The 19897-nt window shown below is 37.2% G+C and overlaps 2 protein-coding genes across 2 annotated transcripts; one reads left to right on the forward strand and one right to left on the reverse strand.

The window, feature by feature from the left end:
- The first annotated feature begins 1227 nt into the window (after nucleotides 1–1227).
- LOC113303227 (microsomal glutathione S-transferase 3-like) lies at nucleotides 1228–2939 on the forward strand. Its single transcript, XM_026552250.1, has 4 exons — nucleotides 1228–1566; nucleotides 1653–1728; nucleotides 1858–2030; nucleotides 2691–2939. The coding sequence occupies exons 1-4, from the start codon at nucleotides 1454–1456 to the stop codon at nucleotides 2764–2766; spliced, it is 438 nt and encodes a 145-aa protein (XP_026408035.1). The 5' UTR covers nucleotides 1228–1453; the 3' UTR covers nucleotides 2767–2939.
- A 383-nt stretch (nucleotides 2940–3322) lies between these two features.
- Nucleotides 3323–5874, reverse strand: LOC113303228 (protein SLOW GREEN 1, chloroplastic-like). The gene is made up of 2 exons (XM_026552251.1): nucleotides 4473–5874; nucleotides 3323–3340 (listed from the first exon to the last, which is right to left on the reverse strand). Exon 1 carries the CDS (start codon nucleotides 5509–5511, stop codon nucleotides 4519–4521), a length of 993 nt encoding a protein of 330 aa, XP_026408036.1. The 5' UTR covers nucleotides 5512–5874; the 3' UTR covers nucleotides 3323–3340; nucleotides 4473–4518.
- Nucleotides 5875–19897: the final 14023 nt, after the last annotated feature.

The raw sequence follows: 19897 nt of genomic DNA on the forward strand, positions 1-19897 counted from the left end.
GTTTTTTTTAGATGCATAAGACATTATGCATTATTTTGTTTTAGCTGCATAATGTCTTATGCATCACTTTTCTCACTTTTCTGGTTATGCATCAGTTTTTTTTTAGATGCATAAGACATTATGCATTATTTTGTTTTAGCTGTATATTGTCTTATGCATTACTTTTTTCACTTTTCTGATTTATGGATTTTTATGCACGTGCATAATGTCTTCTGCATCATTTTGTTTAGTGCATAAGACATTATGCCATTATTATTTCTGCATAAAAAATTATGCATTATTTTTGTTTTAGCTGCATAATGTCTTATGCATTACTTTTTTCATTTTTCTGGTTATGCATCAGTTTTGTTTAGATGCATAAGACATTATGCATTATTTCGTTTTAGCTGCATAATGTCTTATGCATTACTTTTTTTCACTTTTCTGGTTATGCATCAGTTTTTTTTTAGATGCATAAGACATTATGCATTATTTTGTTTTAGCTGCATAATGTCTTATGCATTACTTTTCTCACTTTTTCTGGTTATGCATCAGTTTTTTTAGATGCATAAGACATTATGCATTATTTTGTTTTAGCTGCATATTGTCTTATGCATTACTTTTTTCACTTTTCTGATTTATGGATTTTTATGCACGTGCATAATGTCTTCTGCATCATTTTGTTTAGTGCATGAGACAATATAAGGGAAAATTTAGGTGCATAACTTTTTTTCTGTTTTTTCTACTTGATTTTTTCTTCTTCGTCTGTTTCATCCATTTTTGTTGAAATGTATTCTAAGGTTTAGTCAAAAATGATTTACTTCTTTGAATCATCGATTATAAATGATTTATTTCTTTAAATGATGGAGAAAAAAATCTTTGCAGATCCGTTACAGAGATTAATGGAGGAATAGGGAAAGAAACCGGCGGAGAAGAAAAAAAATTATGCCCAAAAACGATAAAGGGTAATAGAGTCTTTCAGTACGTTTTAAATATTTTTAAATAATTATGGATGCGACTGTATCAGAAATTAATTGTTGGCCTGGCGGTAAGAATTTTTTTTGTTTTGGGCCTGCGCTAAGTTCCCCTTTTTTAACTCCATTGCTGAGTGCTTAAAAACAAAAACTGTCTGGTTTTAAAAACCAACGGACGATATCTGCTGTGGTTATCGGTTCTGAAGGGACGGCTCAGCAACTACGTCTGCATTTTCAGATTTGATCCTGAATCTGTCTGTGGAAAATACAATTAAAATTACAAGAAAAGTCAAAAGATTATAATAATTATGAAAACCAGTAGAAGAATCCAGAACTACAACTCGAGAGACAAGAGGTTTCTTCATTGACAAGTTCTTTTCCTTTCACTCATCTATAAATTAAAACCCTCATTCAGTTCTATTAACAGAAAAACAAAGAAACCCTAAGAGTAATAAACTTGATTCAATTAATTTCAAATAAAAACAGCAAAGGAAAAAACAATGGGAGTTGTTGACTTGTTGCCAAAGGAGTATGGATATGTAGTTCTGGCTCTTGTTTTCTACTGCTTTCTCAATTTCTGGATGGCTTTCCAAGTTGGCAAAGCTAGGAAGAAGTAATTCTCTCTACCTCCCTCTCTATATGATTATATCTCTTTTATCTCTATTATTCTTCTTCTACTAAGTAACTGGGGAATTTCAGGTACAAGGTATTCTATCCTGTTATGTACGCAACAGAATCTGAAAACAAGGATGCCAAGCTCTTCAATTGTGTTCAGGTAATTGATTTGATGAAAATTTTGGGTGGTTTTGCTTAATTGTGATATTTAATGGAATTGAATCAAAATTAATGAGATATTGATGATTGAAGCTTTTTCTCTTCCTTTTTTTTATTCGATTAATTGTAGAGAGGGCATCAGAATTCACTGGAAATGATGCCAATGTTCTTCGTCATGTTGGGTCTAGGAGGTCTTCAACATCCACTGATTTCTGCTAGTCTTGGACTGCTTTATGTCGTGGGTCGTTTTCTCTACTTCACTGGTTATGCTACTGGGAATCCTCAGAACCGTCTGAAGCCCGGGTATGAATCAAATTCAAAATCCTTCTGATTTTTCTAATGTTTTCTTTGTGTTTCGAGTTGGGTTAATTTTGGCCGTGTGGTTGTTAAGGAATTCTAACACAGACTTAAAACTCGTGCAACTCATTTCACACACAAAACAAAGATTCAAACATCTTAGCAAACTTGTCTCACATGCCTTCATGTTTATGATCTCTACCTCTCATTTGCCAAATATATTCCTGAAAAAGCTAAGCGGAACTGATACAGTGATACCAAAATGATTAGATTGTTGTTCTAGGTGACTGGTGAATTCCTAGCCTGTGCTGCTGCACTAGCCCAAGTCCCAAACAACTGCAAGCACAACAAGTAAGTTGCTTGGAAGAGACTTAGGGTCGGGAACTGTCTCGTGTTGATTCAATTCGTAGCCCCGTTAATCGTGTTGAGTCGTAGCCCCGTTAATCGTGTTGAGTCAATTCTTTGTTTGTTTATATGGGACGATCGTAAAATATTAAGTATGGTCGATAAATTTCCCAAACGGTATCCGATACCTTGAAACTTTCCTCTCAACTCTGCTGAATTTTGTTTCATAATCTGTGTTGATCACTGTTAAGATTTTCTAATGATGGATCAGTCAATTTGCTTAATTTTTTTTTTTTTTTTATGTATTTCTTATTTCTGCAGGGGTATCAGTTTTTTGGCATTGACGGGTCTGATTGTCTGCACAATATCATTGGGAATCAATCTTTTGAGGGCATGATAATAAAGCCTTTTGTTTACTTGATGACATTCTGGAAGTTCCTTTGATGTTTAGTGAAAGTGGTTATAAATCTGAAATAATTGTTGTGTTTACATTCCAAAAATTTCTATGGGAATGGGAATAAGGTGTGTGTTTTCTATGTTTCTGCTCGTTTACATTTTAACACTTGGTTTTCTTTGTTCTATTGAGACCCTAAAGCAGTATACCCGGTAATAGAACACACCCAAGTAACCAGTGAAAACAGGAAGAGAGAAATCTGGACTGCCATTGATCTTAGATCTTGATACTCTATATACAGCATTTACTCTGTTGAGATCCAAAAATCATGAATTGCTTTGATGTGGACAAACAAATGTCTCTCCCCGTGTGTAAATTAAATCCCCAAAAAAAGAGAGGTCCTGTGACCTCGTCACAACTACCATAATGTAAATGGATGGTCTGCTAAACAAACATGCTCAATATTGGGCTATAAAACAAAAACAAATTCTGCATGGAATAAGGTAAAAGTTTAGAAGCTCCTGTCCGACTTGGGTATCCTTCGTTCTCCATAAACATTTCCAAGCTATGCAGTCACCTGTCAGCAATCCCTTTTTGTAGTTCATTTCGGACAGGAGACTTAACTATTAAACAAAATAGAGTACACAGTACTAGCATAATGTAAGGAAGAGAGATCATCTTAGCCAATGAATACACACACACCTGGAACCCTTCCAAAGATGAATTACAAGATTTTAGGATTACGAGAGATCTAAATTGCATACGCATTAAACCACTATGAATTTTTCCGACCTTTGTCATACAACGCAAATATTTTAGAATAACTGCCGTAGGGGGAACCATTAGTTAATTTATCATGCTCAAAGAGTTCAGAAAGTAAAAAAAATTGCTAATTTGTATCTCAATAAACTATCTATCAAAAGGTTGAGATTCGAACAGCTTCTGCTAGGGATACCAACAACTGTTGAACTATCTTGGTGCTCATGCAATTGAAGTTCAAATTCAACACCTTCGCTACATATCACATAATTCTTTGCCACTTTCAAAGGTATAAGAAGGATTTAAATAACATAACAAATCTAAAATGTAAAATCTTGGAGAAGTTTGCTGAATATGCGACATTAGGGAGAGGCCGAACTTAATGAACTTGCCAAAAAAGACAGCTAAACAGAAACACCATCTCATGCGTTAACTCTCTTGGTTAATCCATAATTATTATAACATAGTAAACTAGTAGAGATTGCAATACTACATGAAAACAACTCAATATCAATACTACATTTTCTGGTGTACTTAGTGGTTCATTTGATGGAAGAAGTGCGTAGTGCTTCGCTTCCTAGGCCAAAGGAATCAGTCGATGCAGGTGGAAACGGTCTTGGTTTAACGAGATCTGGACTGGTTGGTTGAGCAGGAGCAAGTGTACATGAAGTGAAGACTCAGCTAGGCTAGTTACTGATTTCAAGCTTATGCTGTGCCCAGGGCTCATATGAATCTGTTCAAACTGACTAACATAGAGCTTTTTTTTAAAACATTAATATCAAAAAAGTACTAACCAAAACAATCTTTCATTCATGATTATTCCCAGCGAAGGCTAAAATCAAGATACTATTATATAATATTGCTTTAAATTCAAAAAGATAAAATTGCACAGTTAGAATCCCTATTAACAAATGCAGAGCATTTTTCACAGTAGTCTCAATAAAACTAACCTCACTCATTATTCATGATTCCAAAGTGCTGGTAGCAATAACGAGCTCAAGAAACATCCGAACTTACTGAAAATAACTTCGACCTCGAAACTGGTGACTGCACATATCCTTTAACCTCAAATTTTTCTGGTTTAAGTTCATGACATTTTGCAAATTGCGCTTTGGCTTCGTCATTCAGCTCAAGCAAGGTATAGATACAACCTAAGCAGAAGAACGGCCTGTAATCAGATGGATCCTCATTCGCTAACACCTTATAACTATTCAATGCATTCACCACTTTCCGCTGAAGAAACTGAAGTTGAGCCATAATAAGCCTGATTTCACGAGCTGATTCCTGCTTGTCTTCTTCTAAAGCAAGTTCCAGGGCAGCTTCAAGACGATGAACCGCAGCTTCTCCTTCTCCGTTTTGATCCATCAATAAAGAATTCTGTAAAAGAGCTTCATAGCAGAGAGGATCTTCCCTCAAAATCTCATCGAAAACCACTTGTGACTCCGCAATTCGACCTAATTCATTCAATACTCTAGCCATCATAAATTTCCATTGAACTTCTTTTGGTTGAGCTTCAACTATGCGTTTCAAAATTGCTAAAGCTTCCTCATCCTCACCTATATCTAATTTTTGTTCAACTACAGATTTAAGGGCATTGATTGCTTCTGGACTAGATTCAAGAAACTGAGGTAACTTCGACTCAGTTGTTATCTCCAGTTCTTGACTTTGGGTTTCTTCTTTTAATTCTTCAACAACGGGTATGGGAGATTCTGCTCTTGCAGGTAGGGTAGATAACTTCCCAATCATCAATGCAGTCGCTGCTGATAAGATGATGGTTCCAGCTGTACTCTTTATCTTTCTGATTATAGGGTTTCTTTCACCTTCGGCAGCATTATTCTGCGAAGATGAAACCCTAATACTGAACTTGTTAGGACGTGAATTTGAGGGAAAATGAAGATTCGAATAACAAGGTTGTTTTTTAATCGAATTTGGAGATGGAGATAATGTAACTCCATGAATATGAGTTCCGGCTCTGATTAAAGAATCCATTGGAAACGGTCTGTTTGGGGTTTGGGATAGGGTTTTGGGTTGTTGAGTGCGTGAGAGAGAGAGAGAGAGTCTGAACTGAAGTTGCAGACTTTCGGTAAATGACCGAGATGACTTCAAAAAGAAACCTACGATCGAGGAGGGGTTTCACTTGAATTCCTAGTAACTAAAAAAATGGTCATGCGGTGTCTTGATATAGTAACAAATGCCTAAATTATCCTCTATTTAAAATATAAAAATCTAAAAACAAAAAATTACTCATCTTCTTGTTTTCTAAACTTCTTCTCCTTCATAAATCATAATTCCTTCCTTTTTTTTTTCTTCTTCTTTCAATTGAAATCATTTCATCATCTTTGACAAACCTCAACCACGATTGTTTACATACATGTTCTTCTCTCAACTGAATTATTTTAGATTCAGAAAACTCAATTTTTGTTCGCTTTTGTATTTGAAATGGGTTAATCGGTTGAAATCAGAAGAAAAAAAAAAGATTGCAGATTCACCTACGGTTAGGAAACTAAGAACTCTTAACCATAAATAAAAATAAAATAAAATTGCATGTGTTGTTACAGTTAAGTTATAACTGTAGCCGTAAAATATTTGCGGTTAGGATTGACTCTCCTAAAACCTAACCGTAAAATATTTGAGTTGAAATATTTTCGAAATTTTTGAATAAATTTAGGATGAGTTTTAGATAAACTAACCATGAGGTTTTTACGGTTAGTTCTGAATTTATAAAAACTGACAGTAAAGTTTTAAAGTTTTTACGGTCATAGTCGTAACAACACATGGAAAGAAAATAATGAGAACAAAAAGATATGGAAACTTTTTGGACATGGACTACGTGTAAGGTTTTAAAATTTGTATATTGTTTGGACTTGGATGACTCTAACCTATTAGGGTCAATTATTTGTTGGTTATGTTTAGCAAACTGACATAGGTCATGTGCCAAAACATTTACAATTTTGGGAACATAAACAAACCTAATGTCTTCAAAATAGCTAGCTTCATCTCTAATACAGAGAACCATAAAGTTGATGCTCTAAGGGATGTCACATGTAACTCCAAGAATTGCTTGTCGAACATTAGAAGCATCTCCCTCTATAATTACCTTTTTCAATTATAATATCTATGCCAGATGAATACCAAGAAGGACTGATTTTGTCTTTGTATATAGAGCGGAGGTTGCATCGAAAGTTGTTGTTTCACAACCTAAAAATCTTCTTTTGTAGTCTCGAATAATAGCACTCGCAGCACCTTTGTTTGGAGTAAACGCAGCGTCCACATTGATTTTACAGAAGCCATTTTCTGGAGGTTGCCATGTAATTGGATCAGAAACTGAATCCTCATTGGTAAATCTTGGATTCTCTCGAGTACAAGCTTTAAAATCAGCCTGAGCTTTCTTAATCACCATGCCCGCAGAAAATGAAGCATTGGAAAAAACCATGTCATTCCTCATTTTCCATATGTTCCAAATGGTACACAACCCCATTGTAAACTTGAATAATTCCGCCTCTTCCATCCAAGTAATAAGGATATCCCTTGAATTTTGATTTACCGATAAATGTGAGAAGTCCAAGAAGATGTTCTTAAGTATTGTAGAAGACCAAGGACAATGAAACAATAAATGCTCAGAGGTTTCATCCTCTTGATTACACATGGTGCATCTTGGATCAATATGAGAAACAAATCTTTTAAGATTGTGAATTAACTTCCAAGTAAATATCAATATCTTTGGAGGAATAAAAGAGAAAGACCAAAATTTCGCCATGGGAATTCATTTATTGCCGAAGAAGAAGGAATATCTTCTGTCAGAATCTTATAATAAGATTTGGTAGAGAATTTCCCATTAACTGTAGGAGACCATATTAGCGTATCTTGAGCATTGTTTCCATTTAAAAAGATATTCAGAATTGCCTCTGAGATATTCTGGCTAAATAAATGTTGGACAATATTCTCATTCCAACTATTATTATCATGCAATATTAAATCTGAAACATGCACGATATATTCAGGCATATTATCTGGCAGTGGAAGAAGATGACTCACCTGATTAAGGATCCAAGGATATTCACAAATCCTTATATTTATGCCAGAAGATCTTATTTTCCAGAATCGGTCTCACTCTGCATTCCAAATCCTTATATTTATACTTAGCATTCTTGTTCTACAAAAATCTCCAAGCCAATTTACAAACCAACAATTTATTTACCAATTCAATATTTCGAATTCCTAAACCACCATTTTTTTTATGAAGCGAAGTTTTTTGCAAATTACAAAATGCAACTTTCTTTAATCAATAGAACATCCATTCCAGAAACCTCTTTGAATTATTTGAATGCGTTTGGTTACTCCATTCGAAAGGATACAAAAACCCATGAAAAAAATAGGGATTGAAGATAACACAGAATTTGTGAGAACTGTTCTTCCTACGAATTTAAGTAATGTTGTCTCCAACCTGCGAGTCTGGAATTAAACTTATCAACCAAGAAATCAAAACTTGATATTCTGAAATCAGACTTAAGGGGATAGATTCCCAGATACATGTCATCTTCCTTCATTTCCTCTACACCAAACTTGTCCATACGAATTTGTCTTTTAATTCAGAGTTACCTTTACTAAAATGGATGGAAGATTTATTAAAATTAATTAATTGACCAGAAAGATCAGAGTAACTGAGAATGCATGGGTACCAAAATACACCACCACTTTTTTCTTAGGCAATCTATATGGACAAATTCAATACAACTCCGAGAATTAAGCCTAATTAAGGAATATTATCTAGAGTTATCTCTCTCTCTCTCTCTTGCGATTAGAACGTTTACAAAAACAAGTCTATGAACCTAGTCACAAAGAGATCACTTGGATGGTACCAAGTACCAATGTCCAAGAATCAATCAAGTCGTATCCAACAAACTAGGTCAGATGTATCTATTATGATTGATCAACGTACAACCTGTGATATTTAAATTATTAAGATAAACAATATAATGCGGAAAAATAAATTACACGAACACCAGAATTTTTGGTAACAAGGAAACCACAAATGCATAAAAACCCCGGGACCTAGTCCAGATCTAACACCAAACTGTATTAAGCCACTACAGACACTAGTCTACTACCAATTAACTTCAGACTGGAATGTAGTTGAGCCCTAAAAGGTATCCCACCGATTAAGGTACAATCGCGCTCCTTATGCCCCTTGAATCCCAGCAGGACTCCGCGCAATTGATTCCCTTAGAGGACGTCACACCAACTAAGAGTTGCTTCAACTCAATTGAAGAATTTAAACCAAATATGCCTCCCAAAGATTAATCCTTTAAAATTGATTTCTTGATTACGATCGAAATGTATGATCAAGGTGATGCAAATCGATAACAATTCGACAAAGTCTAGCTATCCTCAAAATCTGGACTTATGCAACCCGAAGTGCAACCTAGATTATTACTCACCTCACAAGTATAAAACTTGTGGAATCAAAAAAGTCTGAGACGAAGAAAACTTTGATGTTTACTATCTATCTTGATCGATGGAGCAAGCTCTACAATCAATCAAGTTCAGGATACTCAAGTTATCAAGGAAAGATAACTGCTTCTTTATGGGGTTGAGTTGTAGATGATAGTTAAAGCATATTTGATATGAGGTTTAAAAAATTAAGAGTTATAAATCGAGAAATTGAGAAGATGATATTGTCAAAATCGGTTTCTGGCGAGTTGACTCACCAATACAAGCTAGCCCGCGAGCTTTACCCGCTACAAGCTCGGGTTAAAGAAATGGCGACCCGTGAAGAATAATAGTCCGCAAGATTGGTCTCGTCCGGCCCGCCTGTTTTCCATCTCTAATTACATACTCTAAACTAAAACATGTTAAAGATTTCGTGTCAAATTCGTCATATTTGGGTTCAAAAATCAAACTATCAACTATATTTACCAAATCATGAAAAAAATTCAAAATAAAATGAGAACACAAATTAACTTACCTCTCTTTGGATTGTCAATCAAATTAAGTAATTTAAGTATGTAAAGATTCCTTATTAATCAAAGAACAAACTCTTTGAAGCAATTGGTTTGATTAGATTGATGGTGGTGAGAAATCAAAAGGGGGTAAACTAGTGTTTTTTTTTTACTTTTGGAGAAGAATAAAAAGAAGGAGTTGTTAGTGATTTAAGAAGAGAGTCTCGTTGGTTTTCTGTAAAGAAAACATAAAAAAACGTTATTCTTATTAGCGTTCAACGCTGTTTTTATTAGCTTTTAACCGTTGACAAGGTCAAGCGCTATTCATATTAGCTTTCTCCAGACGTTATTCTTATAAGCGTTAAATTCTAATATTTTTAGCATTTTTACTATTCCACCACAAGACTTGAGCTTCCATGAACACTTCCAGACGCTGAGGTGGCATGGAAGATGGAAGATGAAACTCTTCCACCATAAAAATTGCTCTAAGTTGGTGTCATCCACACTTTTTCCAAGCCATGTTCCATGGTTTTATGTAATGGTGTGGCATCCAAAGAAATGGTAATCTGACTAGCATTAAACGTTATTCTAAATAGTATGCTAAAAGAAAAAAAACACTATTCTGAATAGCGTTTTTCGTCTTTCATCATTAAGTCAAACGCATAAAAGCTACTCTTAATTTTAATCATGCAAATATTTTAGTCAAATACCAATAACCAAGTCAAACGTTATTCTTTTTAGTGTTTCTATGATTCCATCATAAGACTTGAAGTTCCATTCCAAATGTTGAAGTGGCATGGAAGATGGAATTCTTGTTAGATGACTGCTTAGTCGAATTCGCAAGCGTTGCGATCTCAAGCTTGTTTGTCAAGTTTAGTTGTCAAAACTATAAGTCTTGATTTCTAGTCTACTTATAGCTATGTCTCGGATTAGGATAGAATGTGTAGTTGAGCTTTAGACTTCACGACGTTCATCGATTAAAGATGAAGAACTACTAAGGGGAGCTTGTGGAACTTCATCAACAAAAGGTATGTGGAGACTTGAACTCATCTATCACTCAGAAGTCTATTTCTATTCTATATCCTATTGAGACAAAATTCGTATAACTGTATAGACTTTACATTATACACATTTGATATTTCGAGTTGAGTCTATCTCGTTTACATATTTCTCGAAATATGTGTTGGTAACCTTTCGCTTTGACCAAGTTCATCTTTCATTCTTGACGAAAGTCAAAAGATGATCATGTGAAAATCGCCTGGTAACATCTTACATGATTTGTATGAGACAGTCATTTTATGTAGACTCGGAATGTTTCGTATTGATCATTCGATCACTTGAAAATTTCTTTGAAGCTAATAGTTTGTGTGAGACAGCTATTCCCTTCTTCCAAGAATGGTTTAATAATTGAAATGTGAGTTTAGAACAATTAACCTTTGATTGGATATAGCACAATATGCGTACTTGTATTCTAACTTATGCAAGTGTATTCCAAGTATGGGAATTTAGTATGCATACCCGTAAGCGTACTAATTCAACAGTTGAAAACCTAGAACTATAGTATGCATACCCGTATGCGTACTGATTCAACTGAGTTCGGTCATGAACGACAGTATGTGTACCCTTTTGCATATTGGCGCACAAGACCAAGTCCGGGAACTTAGGTATCCGTACCCATTTGCATACCTGAGTGGGTTAAGTTCTAAAATCGGTTATGTATGATTATATACTCATGAATAAATACATTTATATAATAAGGAATGCAATCTTTGCAAACCGTGGCTATAATGTTCATGAATCGATTCGAGTGAATCAAAACCGATTTTGCTTCAATTGTGTCTTGTATACTTCTATGAGAATATAAACAATTGAAAAACTCCATAACTAGTTTCATTTGAGTCATTTGAACTAGTTGTGATAAAGATGAATAAGGTTAATATGATTGTGTTCATATGTCTAAATTCGGTTAACTATTGTTGAGCCAACCAAGTGTACACGTTTAGGTACGGTTACCCATATCTAAATGAAGGCACATTTCATTTGTGTGTAACAAGCTAAGTCAATATAATGGTTGAAAGATATTAGCTTGACTCTAATCAGGTTTTCATCTAACGGTGAATATTGAATGCTTTGTTACCAAGGTAGCATTGATTGCAAACTCTGATTTGAAGACTATATAAGGGAGAACTCTAACAACTGGGAAACCTAATCCCCACACCTCCTATGTGATACTAGTTGCGACTAGAGTCGATTATCCTTTAACCTAGGATTTTTCTAAAATCATTATAGGTTAACGACTTAAAGACTTCATTGGGATTCTGAATCCAGACCCAACTAGTTTCTCTGTTGTTGCGTGTTCTGATCTTAATTTGTTTTATCGTATTGAGTACTATCTTCTCTAAGATTTTCTCGAGATTCAATCTCCGATAGGTAAGATAAAAAGTAGTCCCAAAGCTCTTCGTATCATTGTTTGTGATTCCACAATATCTTGTTTCGCTACCATACGATTAAGATTATTGTGAGGTGATTGATATTACTAGGATTTTCTTCGGGAATGTAAGTCCGGTGTATCAATTAGTTCATGTTCACCTTGATTTATCAAAAGACGGAACAAAAACTTGTAGGTATTTATGTTGGAGACAGATTTATCTGTTCAATAGACTTTTCTGTGTGAGACAGATTTGTTTATTAAGTCTTCGACTTTGGGTCGTAGAAACTCTTGGTTGTGGGTTAGATCATCTAAGGAAACCAAGTGCGTAGAGTCCTGCTGGGATTCAAAGGCGTAAGGAACGCGACTGTACCTTAATCAGTGGGAGATTGGTTAGGGATCAACTACATTCCAGTCCGAAGTTAACTTGTAGTAGGCTATAGTCTGTAGCGGCATAATACAGTGTGGTGTTCAAATCTGGACTAGGTCCCTGGGTTTTTCTATATTTGCGGTTTCCTCGTTAACAAAATTTCTGGTGTCTGTATTATTTCTTTTCCGCATTATATTTTTATACAATTGAAATATCACAGGTTATGCGTAGTTCAATCAATTTGTGAATCCAACCTTTGGTTGTTGATTGAAATTGATTGACGCTTGGATATTGGTCTTTGGTACCATCCAAGTTATTTCTCATATTAATCCTTCCTCACATATTTCTATATATTCGATTGCAGATTGATGAGAAATTGAGATATAACTCTTGGATATATTTTCCTTGATCGAGTCTGACTGTCTAGTTGATTCTCTTGGAAATATTTTGGAGTTAGTCCATACATATTGACTAAACGAAATATTGGATGTGGTTGTTAGACCCCCACTTTTTCAATTGGTATCAGAGCAGGCAAACATGTTTAAGACCTTACAAGTCTGTGTTTATAGCAATCTGACTCTATGGACAACAGTGTTATCTCAACCAACGCATCACCATTTCAGAAATGTTCTGACTTGGTTCAAAGTTATGTGTCTCCTGAGAATTCTATCACATCTTCTACATGGTCTGAAACTGTGTATAACTGGGAAGCACGCCTAGATGAACAGTTGGTTGATCTTTTAGATGAAAATGATTCAGACTATGGATACGATGTTGATGAGGAAGTCTTGCAATACATCAAGATTTTTGACCATCTCATAAAGAAAAAGAAGTCAACATCTTGCTTGGCTGAGTTTATAACTCCTCTCTGTCTAGAAAATAAGAGAATGAGAAAGCTCTTTAAAGTTTACGATTGTGGATATAATCTCTTAGAATCCCTTATTAAATACCGAGAAGAAGATGTGTTGAATCTAAAGATAAATATATCTCTTAACAATGTTGTTAAAGACAGAAAAAATGGTTTTCTCTCACGTGAGAAACAATTAGAGGATGAGCTTTCTGCTGCTCAAAACAAAGTAATTATGCTGGAGGAAAACTTGAAAAAGTTTAATCTTAGTTCAACAAAATTATCCACTATGCTGGAAGCTTGTAAGAAACATCGTGATACGCGAGGTTTGGGATATGAGGGAATAGACGCCCCAAGCAGTAGTAAGACTAATTTTGTTTGTGCTGATAGAAATTTCCTGTAGAAAACTTGCACGAATGAAAAAAGTAAAAAATTACCTTCTGCGGCAGAAGCCTCAATAAACAAAGGAAGTCTCCCACTCATATGATAAAGATTAATCACATTCCCTTAAGATGTTATTATTGTGGAAACAAAGGTCGTATTGAGAAGAGATTTCGTTTCCGTTTGAGGAATGAAAAACTTCATAAACATTCTTATCTGGATGTCTAAGGAAGTAATCAAACCGGTTTCTCATATTAATGGTCTTAAATGTCCAACTCTCAGACAAGAAAAGTGTTGTGATGAGCTAAGCCTTGCCTGTAAAGATAACACAAAGGCTTTCTACAAATGTAAAAAGAATTGTGTTATACGGAAAAAAGACTAGGTTGTTGATCCAATGAGTAAGAAAACTTCTTCAAACCCTTCTTCCGTGACTAAAGGAAGTGTTGGATCAAAAGCGTTAATCGTTCCTGAGTATATTCATCTCAACAATCTTGTTTCGGAACTAAAGACCAGTATAAATAGACTCAGGCGTAGCATTAAGAATGCGGGGAAGGAGGCGGATTCAGGTGTCTCTTGTCCTCCTCTTGTTAATTCTTTTGAGACTAACTCTATTGACTTTCCTAATGATACTCAAGAAAGAAAAAAGGAAAATGTCAATACCCTTGATGAGCTATATTCTCGTCAAATTACAACTTGACTGATCAATAGGTCTTGAGAAATCTCTCTTTATTGTTCGCTTTGTAAAACTTCATTTTCCCTTAATGACAGTTGATTTATTGACTATCAACAATTACCTTGTACTCTATTTCTGAGCCAAGATATTCTGTCTTTAGAATTTGTTTTTGATATTACTAAAGACATACTTCTAAAAATAGGCTCCATTAGTTCCTTGGTTTTGGACTTGGTTCATAACCACTTACGTATGTGCACCACCAGACCCTTACCGAATGTAAACGAGTAACCCTAGGGTTTCCCTATGAAAATCTCGTATAAATATGTATTATGGATTCCTTCTTATGATACATACTCGTTCCGTAACATCAAGATTTCTTGTGGTATTATGTTATGCACAATGGATGAATGCAAAAAAGGAAGACAAAATTTAAGAAGGCAAAGTAATTCAGTTTCACGAGAACCCTGTTTTCATAACCTACTACCATGCAGTCGATCATGAAAACGATCTTCCAGTTCAGATGTCATCTCAATTGGTTGGAAATCTTCTTCGAGATTTTGAGGTTGTTCGTGGTCAACTTGAAATTGCAACAAAGAATCTTGAATTTCTGAAGATTCAACTGAAGAAAGTAATTGATGAACTTGTTTTTGTTCGATCCCTGGTTGCCGATTATGTTTAAGTTTTATTATGTCTAGGAAACTTCTTATGAGAATTTATTCTTGTGTTTTAAGAAGGATAACTAGGGTCTGGAATAACATATATTGTGATTACACATAGCTATTTCCAACGATTTTCATCTTGCAATGTTTGTATATTTATTTACTTAAATTCTAAAGTTTATTTGGAAGATGATTTTGCAGTATTAATCTTTGTTGGTTTTATATATTGCAAATAATGTTATGGGATATGTGTGTTTACGTCCGTGAACTATAATTGTTCCATATATGTCAAAAGTTAAGTCTATTGTGTCATTATGCAAATATTGATGAAAAATATAATGAATCTTTGAATATTCCGCAGTATTGATCTTTCCCTGATCCACTTCTATGTGAATGTACTGTACGGCTCCGTAAGTTTTCTTATGTTGAGCAATTCCGATTAAATTAATCATTGAAGTTCATTTGTGGTTAATTTAATTGAGTTTTCTGGATACAAATTCATGTTTCATGTGATTTGTTAATGTCCAAAGAAATCCTTCTTTCCTTGTAAACGTAAGGTCGCTCTTGTTGTTCTTTCGGGAATGGCATTTTATGGGGGAGAGTTCTTAATTGAACTTGTGTTTAATTGCCAAATCTTTTTGGGGAGTGCGGCTGTGGAATATTGTAGGAGTTTTCTTGTATCTTTATAAACTCCTTGATGAATACACTAAGTTTCGACTATGTGAAATCATCGAAACAAAGTTGATATGTTATCTTTTAGTCATGAAGTGTCTGTATGAGAATTTCATTATGATCCCGCTAGTTTTTGTACTTTTGCCAATTTATATGGAAAAATAGGGGGAGATTTATTTTGTAGTTCACACTACATAAACACGTGGTTTACGTATCATTATGTAAGGGGGAGTGGTTTTCATTGTGAGATGAAGTATCGACTAAGGTGGAGTGATACATATCACTGTAGTATTATTATCAAAGTTGTGATACAATTGAACTTTGATGTTTTGTAATAATACTATATGAAACTGTTTAACAATACCAAAACATCTTTGTTGATGGTGGTTTTTAGCTTAGGGTTAAAATCGTAAAACTTTAGTCTAACATGACGTCACTCTATAAGAAAACGAAGCCGAGAGTACCAATATCTCCACTAACACATTTATTAAGCCATTCAATATGTCTACGTGAAATTTACCAGGGTACCTTTTTTTTTATATACATGCTATGTTCCACGATAGAACCCTCGGTATTGACTGGCATCATCTCTGCACATGACAACGCGCATGCTAGCCAAGCATGCCAACCGCACATGTCGTACATTCTAATTAGGGTTTCGACATGCTAAACCCAGTCCGCATCTCCGTGCCAAAGGCATACCATGCAAGCCGCACCACCGTGCCAATAACATGCCAGCCATGCCAGCCACATCTCTGCGCCAAAGGCATACCATGCCAGCCGCACCACCGTGCCAACGGCATGCCAGCCACATTTCCGCACCAAAGGCATACCATACCAGCCGCACCACCATGCCAGCCACATCTCCGCGCCAAAGGCATACCATGCCAGCCGCACCACCGTGCCAACGGCATGCCAGCCATGCCAGCCACATCTTCGCACCAAAGGCATACCATGCCAGCCGTACCACCGTGCCAACGGCATACCAGCCATGCCAGCCACACCTCCGCGACAAAGGCATACCATGCCAGCCGCACCACCATGCCAAATCCATGCCTCCTTGCCGCTGGCTTCCAAACGAAGGGTTGCAACAATCAACGACTACTCTTCATTCTGAGATGCAAATCTCAGCCGTACAAGTTCGCCACCAAACGCATGGAAACTTCTGGCTCAATGCCAAATTCCACGGTTTATGCCCAAAACCTAATTTGGCCACGCCTAAAACATGCCAAAGCCATGCCGGCCATGCCTCCATGCCATTGGCTACCAAACGAACGGTTGCAACAATCAACGGTTACCCTTCATTCTGAGACGCAATTCTCAGCCATACAAGTTCGCCACCAAACGCATGGAAACTTCAGGCCCAATGCCAAATTCCACAGTTTATGCCAAAACCCTAAATTGGCCGCGCTTAAAACATGCCAAAGCCATGCCGGCCATGCGTCCATGCCGCTGGCTGCCAAGTGAAGGGCTGCAACAATCAACGGCCACCCTTCCTTCTGAGACGCAAATCTCAGCCGTACAAGTTCACCACCAAACTCATGGCAACTTCTGGCCCAATGCCAAATTCCACGGTTTATGCCAAAACCTTAATTTGGCCGCGCCTAAAACAAGCCAAAGCCATGTCGGCTATGCCTCCATGCCGCTGGCTGCCAAACGAAGGTTTGCAACAATCAACAGCTACCCTTCCTTCTGAGATGCAAATCTCAGCCGTACAAGTTCTCTACCAAACGCATGGCAACTTCTGGCCCAATGCCAAATTCCACGGTTTATGCCAAAACCCTAATTTGGCCGCGCCTAAAACATGCCAAAGTCGTGCCGGCCATACCTCCATGTCGCTGGTTGCCAAACGAAGGGTTACAACACTCGACGGTTACCCTTCCTTCTGAGATGCAAATCTCAACCGTAAAAGTTCTCTACCAAACGCATGGCAACTTCTGGCCTAATGCCAAATTCGACGGTTTATGCCAAAACCATAATTTGGCCGCGCCTAAGACATGCCAAAGCCATGTCGGCCATGCCTTCATGCCGCTGGCTGCCAAACGAAGGGTTGCAACAATCGACGGCTACCCTTCCTTCTGAGACGCAAATCTCAGCCGTACAAGTTCGCCACCGAACGCATGGCAACTTCTGGCCCGATGCCAAATTCCACGGTTTATGCCGAAACCCTAATTTGGTCGCGCCTAAATCATGCCAAAGCCATGCCGGTCATGCCTCCATGTCGCTGGCTGCAAAACGTAGGGTTGCAACAATCGATGGCTACCCTTCCTTCTAAGATTCAAATCTCAGCCGTACAAGTTTGCCACCAAACACATGGAAACTTCTGTCCCAATTCCAATTCTTTGCCAAGGTGCAAAAACCTTAATTTGGACGCGCCAAGAGAATGCACGAGCCATGCCGGCCGTGCAACCATGCCGTTGGCTGCCAAACGAAAGGTAGCAACGATCAACGACTACCCTTCCTCCTGAGATGTAGATCTCAGCGGTACAAGCTTCCCACCAAACGACTTATGGCAATCTCTTGGCTGCGGTGCCAATTCTTGGTCACGACACCAAACCCTAATTGGCCATGCCCAGAACATGCGCAAGCCATGCCGCAGCCACTCCGCTAGGTTCCGGTGGAAGTTAGCCATAATCAATGGCTACCCTTCCCATTGAAATGAAAATCTCGGCCGTCGAAGTTCGCCACCGAACCGGCAAGCCTTTCGATCTTTACTTGCCACACGTAGCAACATGCTACTCGTTTTCCACGAAAACACTCGAGACATCAAAACATGTCACAAACTAGGGGATGCTCATTAGGGTATTGGTCTGGCGGTTTACAACGTGCGGCGTACACTACGACCGTTACAGGAAAGTGTCATAAGAGTGAGGCGGTGGCGCAGCGTATCAACGGTAACTCAGCTCAATCTAGAAATTTAGGTTGAAATTTCCAGAGACTTGACTTCTTGAATCGAAGAATTGAATCAGATTCGATGCAAGGCTCTCGAATTGATGACAGAATCAAATCAATGCAAGGCTTTAGAGAAAAAAACTCTAGTTTACTATCTCTTAAAACTGAATGACAAAAACTATCTTACAATCCCTTATTTATAATAACCTAACTTTCCTAAAAATCGAGCATCTAAAAAAAGGAATTCATAAAAGAAAAGGAAATCTATAAAAAAAAGGCCAAAATTAGGAAAGGTATCAGGATGCTGCATCAGGTCCCGCCGGGTTAGAAGGATTCGACCACGAATCTGGAACTGGGTCTGGTGGAACAAAACGTGATAAATAACGAACATTGAAGACATCCGAAGTGTTGATGTTCGCTGGAAGTTGTAGGCGATAAGCATTGTCATTAATTCGTTCCACGACCGTGAGAGGACCTATTTTCTTTGCCTTGAGTTTATTATAAGCATGAGCCGGCATTCGATCTTTATTGAGAAATACCCAAACTTGATCACCTACTTCGAAGAGAACACGACGGCGACGAGAATCAGACGCATCTTTGTACTTTGAGGATGATGATTCGAGATTGGCAATAACCTGCGTATGAACCTTATGAATGTTGTCTACAAAATCATCAGCTACACCATGAAGACGTGTACGGTCTGGAAGAGTAGATAAATCCAAAGGACCACGATGGAGAAGACCATAAACGACCTGAAATGGACTGAACCCCGAACTTCTATTTAGTGAATGATTATGAGCAAACTCTTCTTGAGGAAGTTTTGAATCCCAAGTTTTAATAGAATCACCCACAAGACAGCGAAGCAAATTCCCCAAAGATCTATTGGTCACTTCTGTTTGACCGTCCGTTTGAGGATGATAAGCGGAGCTCATGTCAAGGATGGTTCCTAGTAATTTCCATAAAGACCTCCAAAATTGACCTAAGAACCGAGAATCCCGATCAGAAACGATGGAAGTTGGCAAACCATGGAGTCTGTAAACCTCTCGAAAGAAAAGTATTGCGACTTGGACTGCATCTGTTGTCTTTTTACATGGAATGAAGTGTACCATCTTGGAGAAACGATAAACAATGACAAAGATTGAATCGAAACCCTTTTGTGTACGAGGAAGACTCATCACAAAGTCCATACTGATGTCTGTCCATGGTTGTGTTGGAATAGGAATAGGAAGGTAGAGACCGGCATTCGTGGCATGACCTTTTGATGTCTGACACACTGTACAACGTTCAACAAAACGCTCAACATCACGTCTCAATGCAGGCCAAAAATAAGATTGAGAAAGTAAATGCAACGTCCGGTCGCGACCAATGTGACCTTCATTATGTGTTTCAGCAACAAGTTTAAGACGGAGGCTGCAGTCTGGAATGCAAAGACGACTGTCTCGAAAAAGAAAGCCATCATGCATAGTGAAATCTAGAGAAAGACCATTCTGAACGTCAAGAAGAACTCTACCAAA

This window comes from Papaver somniferum, chromosome 8 (assembly GCF_003573695.1).
Source record: "Papaver somniferum cultivar HN1 chromosome 8, ASM357369v1, whole genome shotgun sequence".
NCBI classification, from domain to species: domain Eukaryota; kingdom Viridiplantae; phylum Streptophyta; class Magnoliopsida; order Ranunculales; family Papaveraceae; genus Papaver; species Papaver somniferum.

Bases quoted from the DNA above. Each gene is read 5' to 3' on its own strand.
- LOC113303227 (XM_026552250.1), top strand. From the start codon at position 1,454: ATGGGAGTTGTTGACTTGTTGCCAAAGGAGTATGGATATGTAGTTCTG. The intron at 1,567-1,652 runs GTAATTCTCTCT...GGGGAATTTCAG, and splicing joins GTTGGCAAAGCTAGGAAGAA to GTACAAGGTATTCTATCCTG. The intron at 2,031-2,690 runs GTATGAATCAAA...TTATTTCTGCAG, and splicing joins CAGAACCGTCTGAAGCCCGG to GGGTATCAGTTTTTTGGCAT.
- LOC113303228 (XM_026552251.1), bottom strand. From the start codon at position 5,511: ATGGATTCTTTAATCAGAGCCGGAACTCATATTCATGGAGTTACATTA.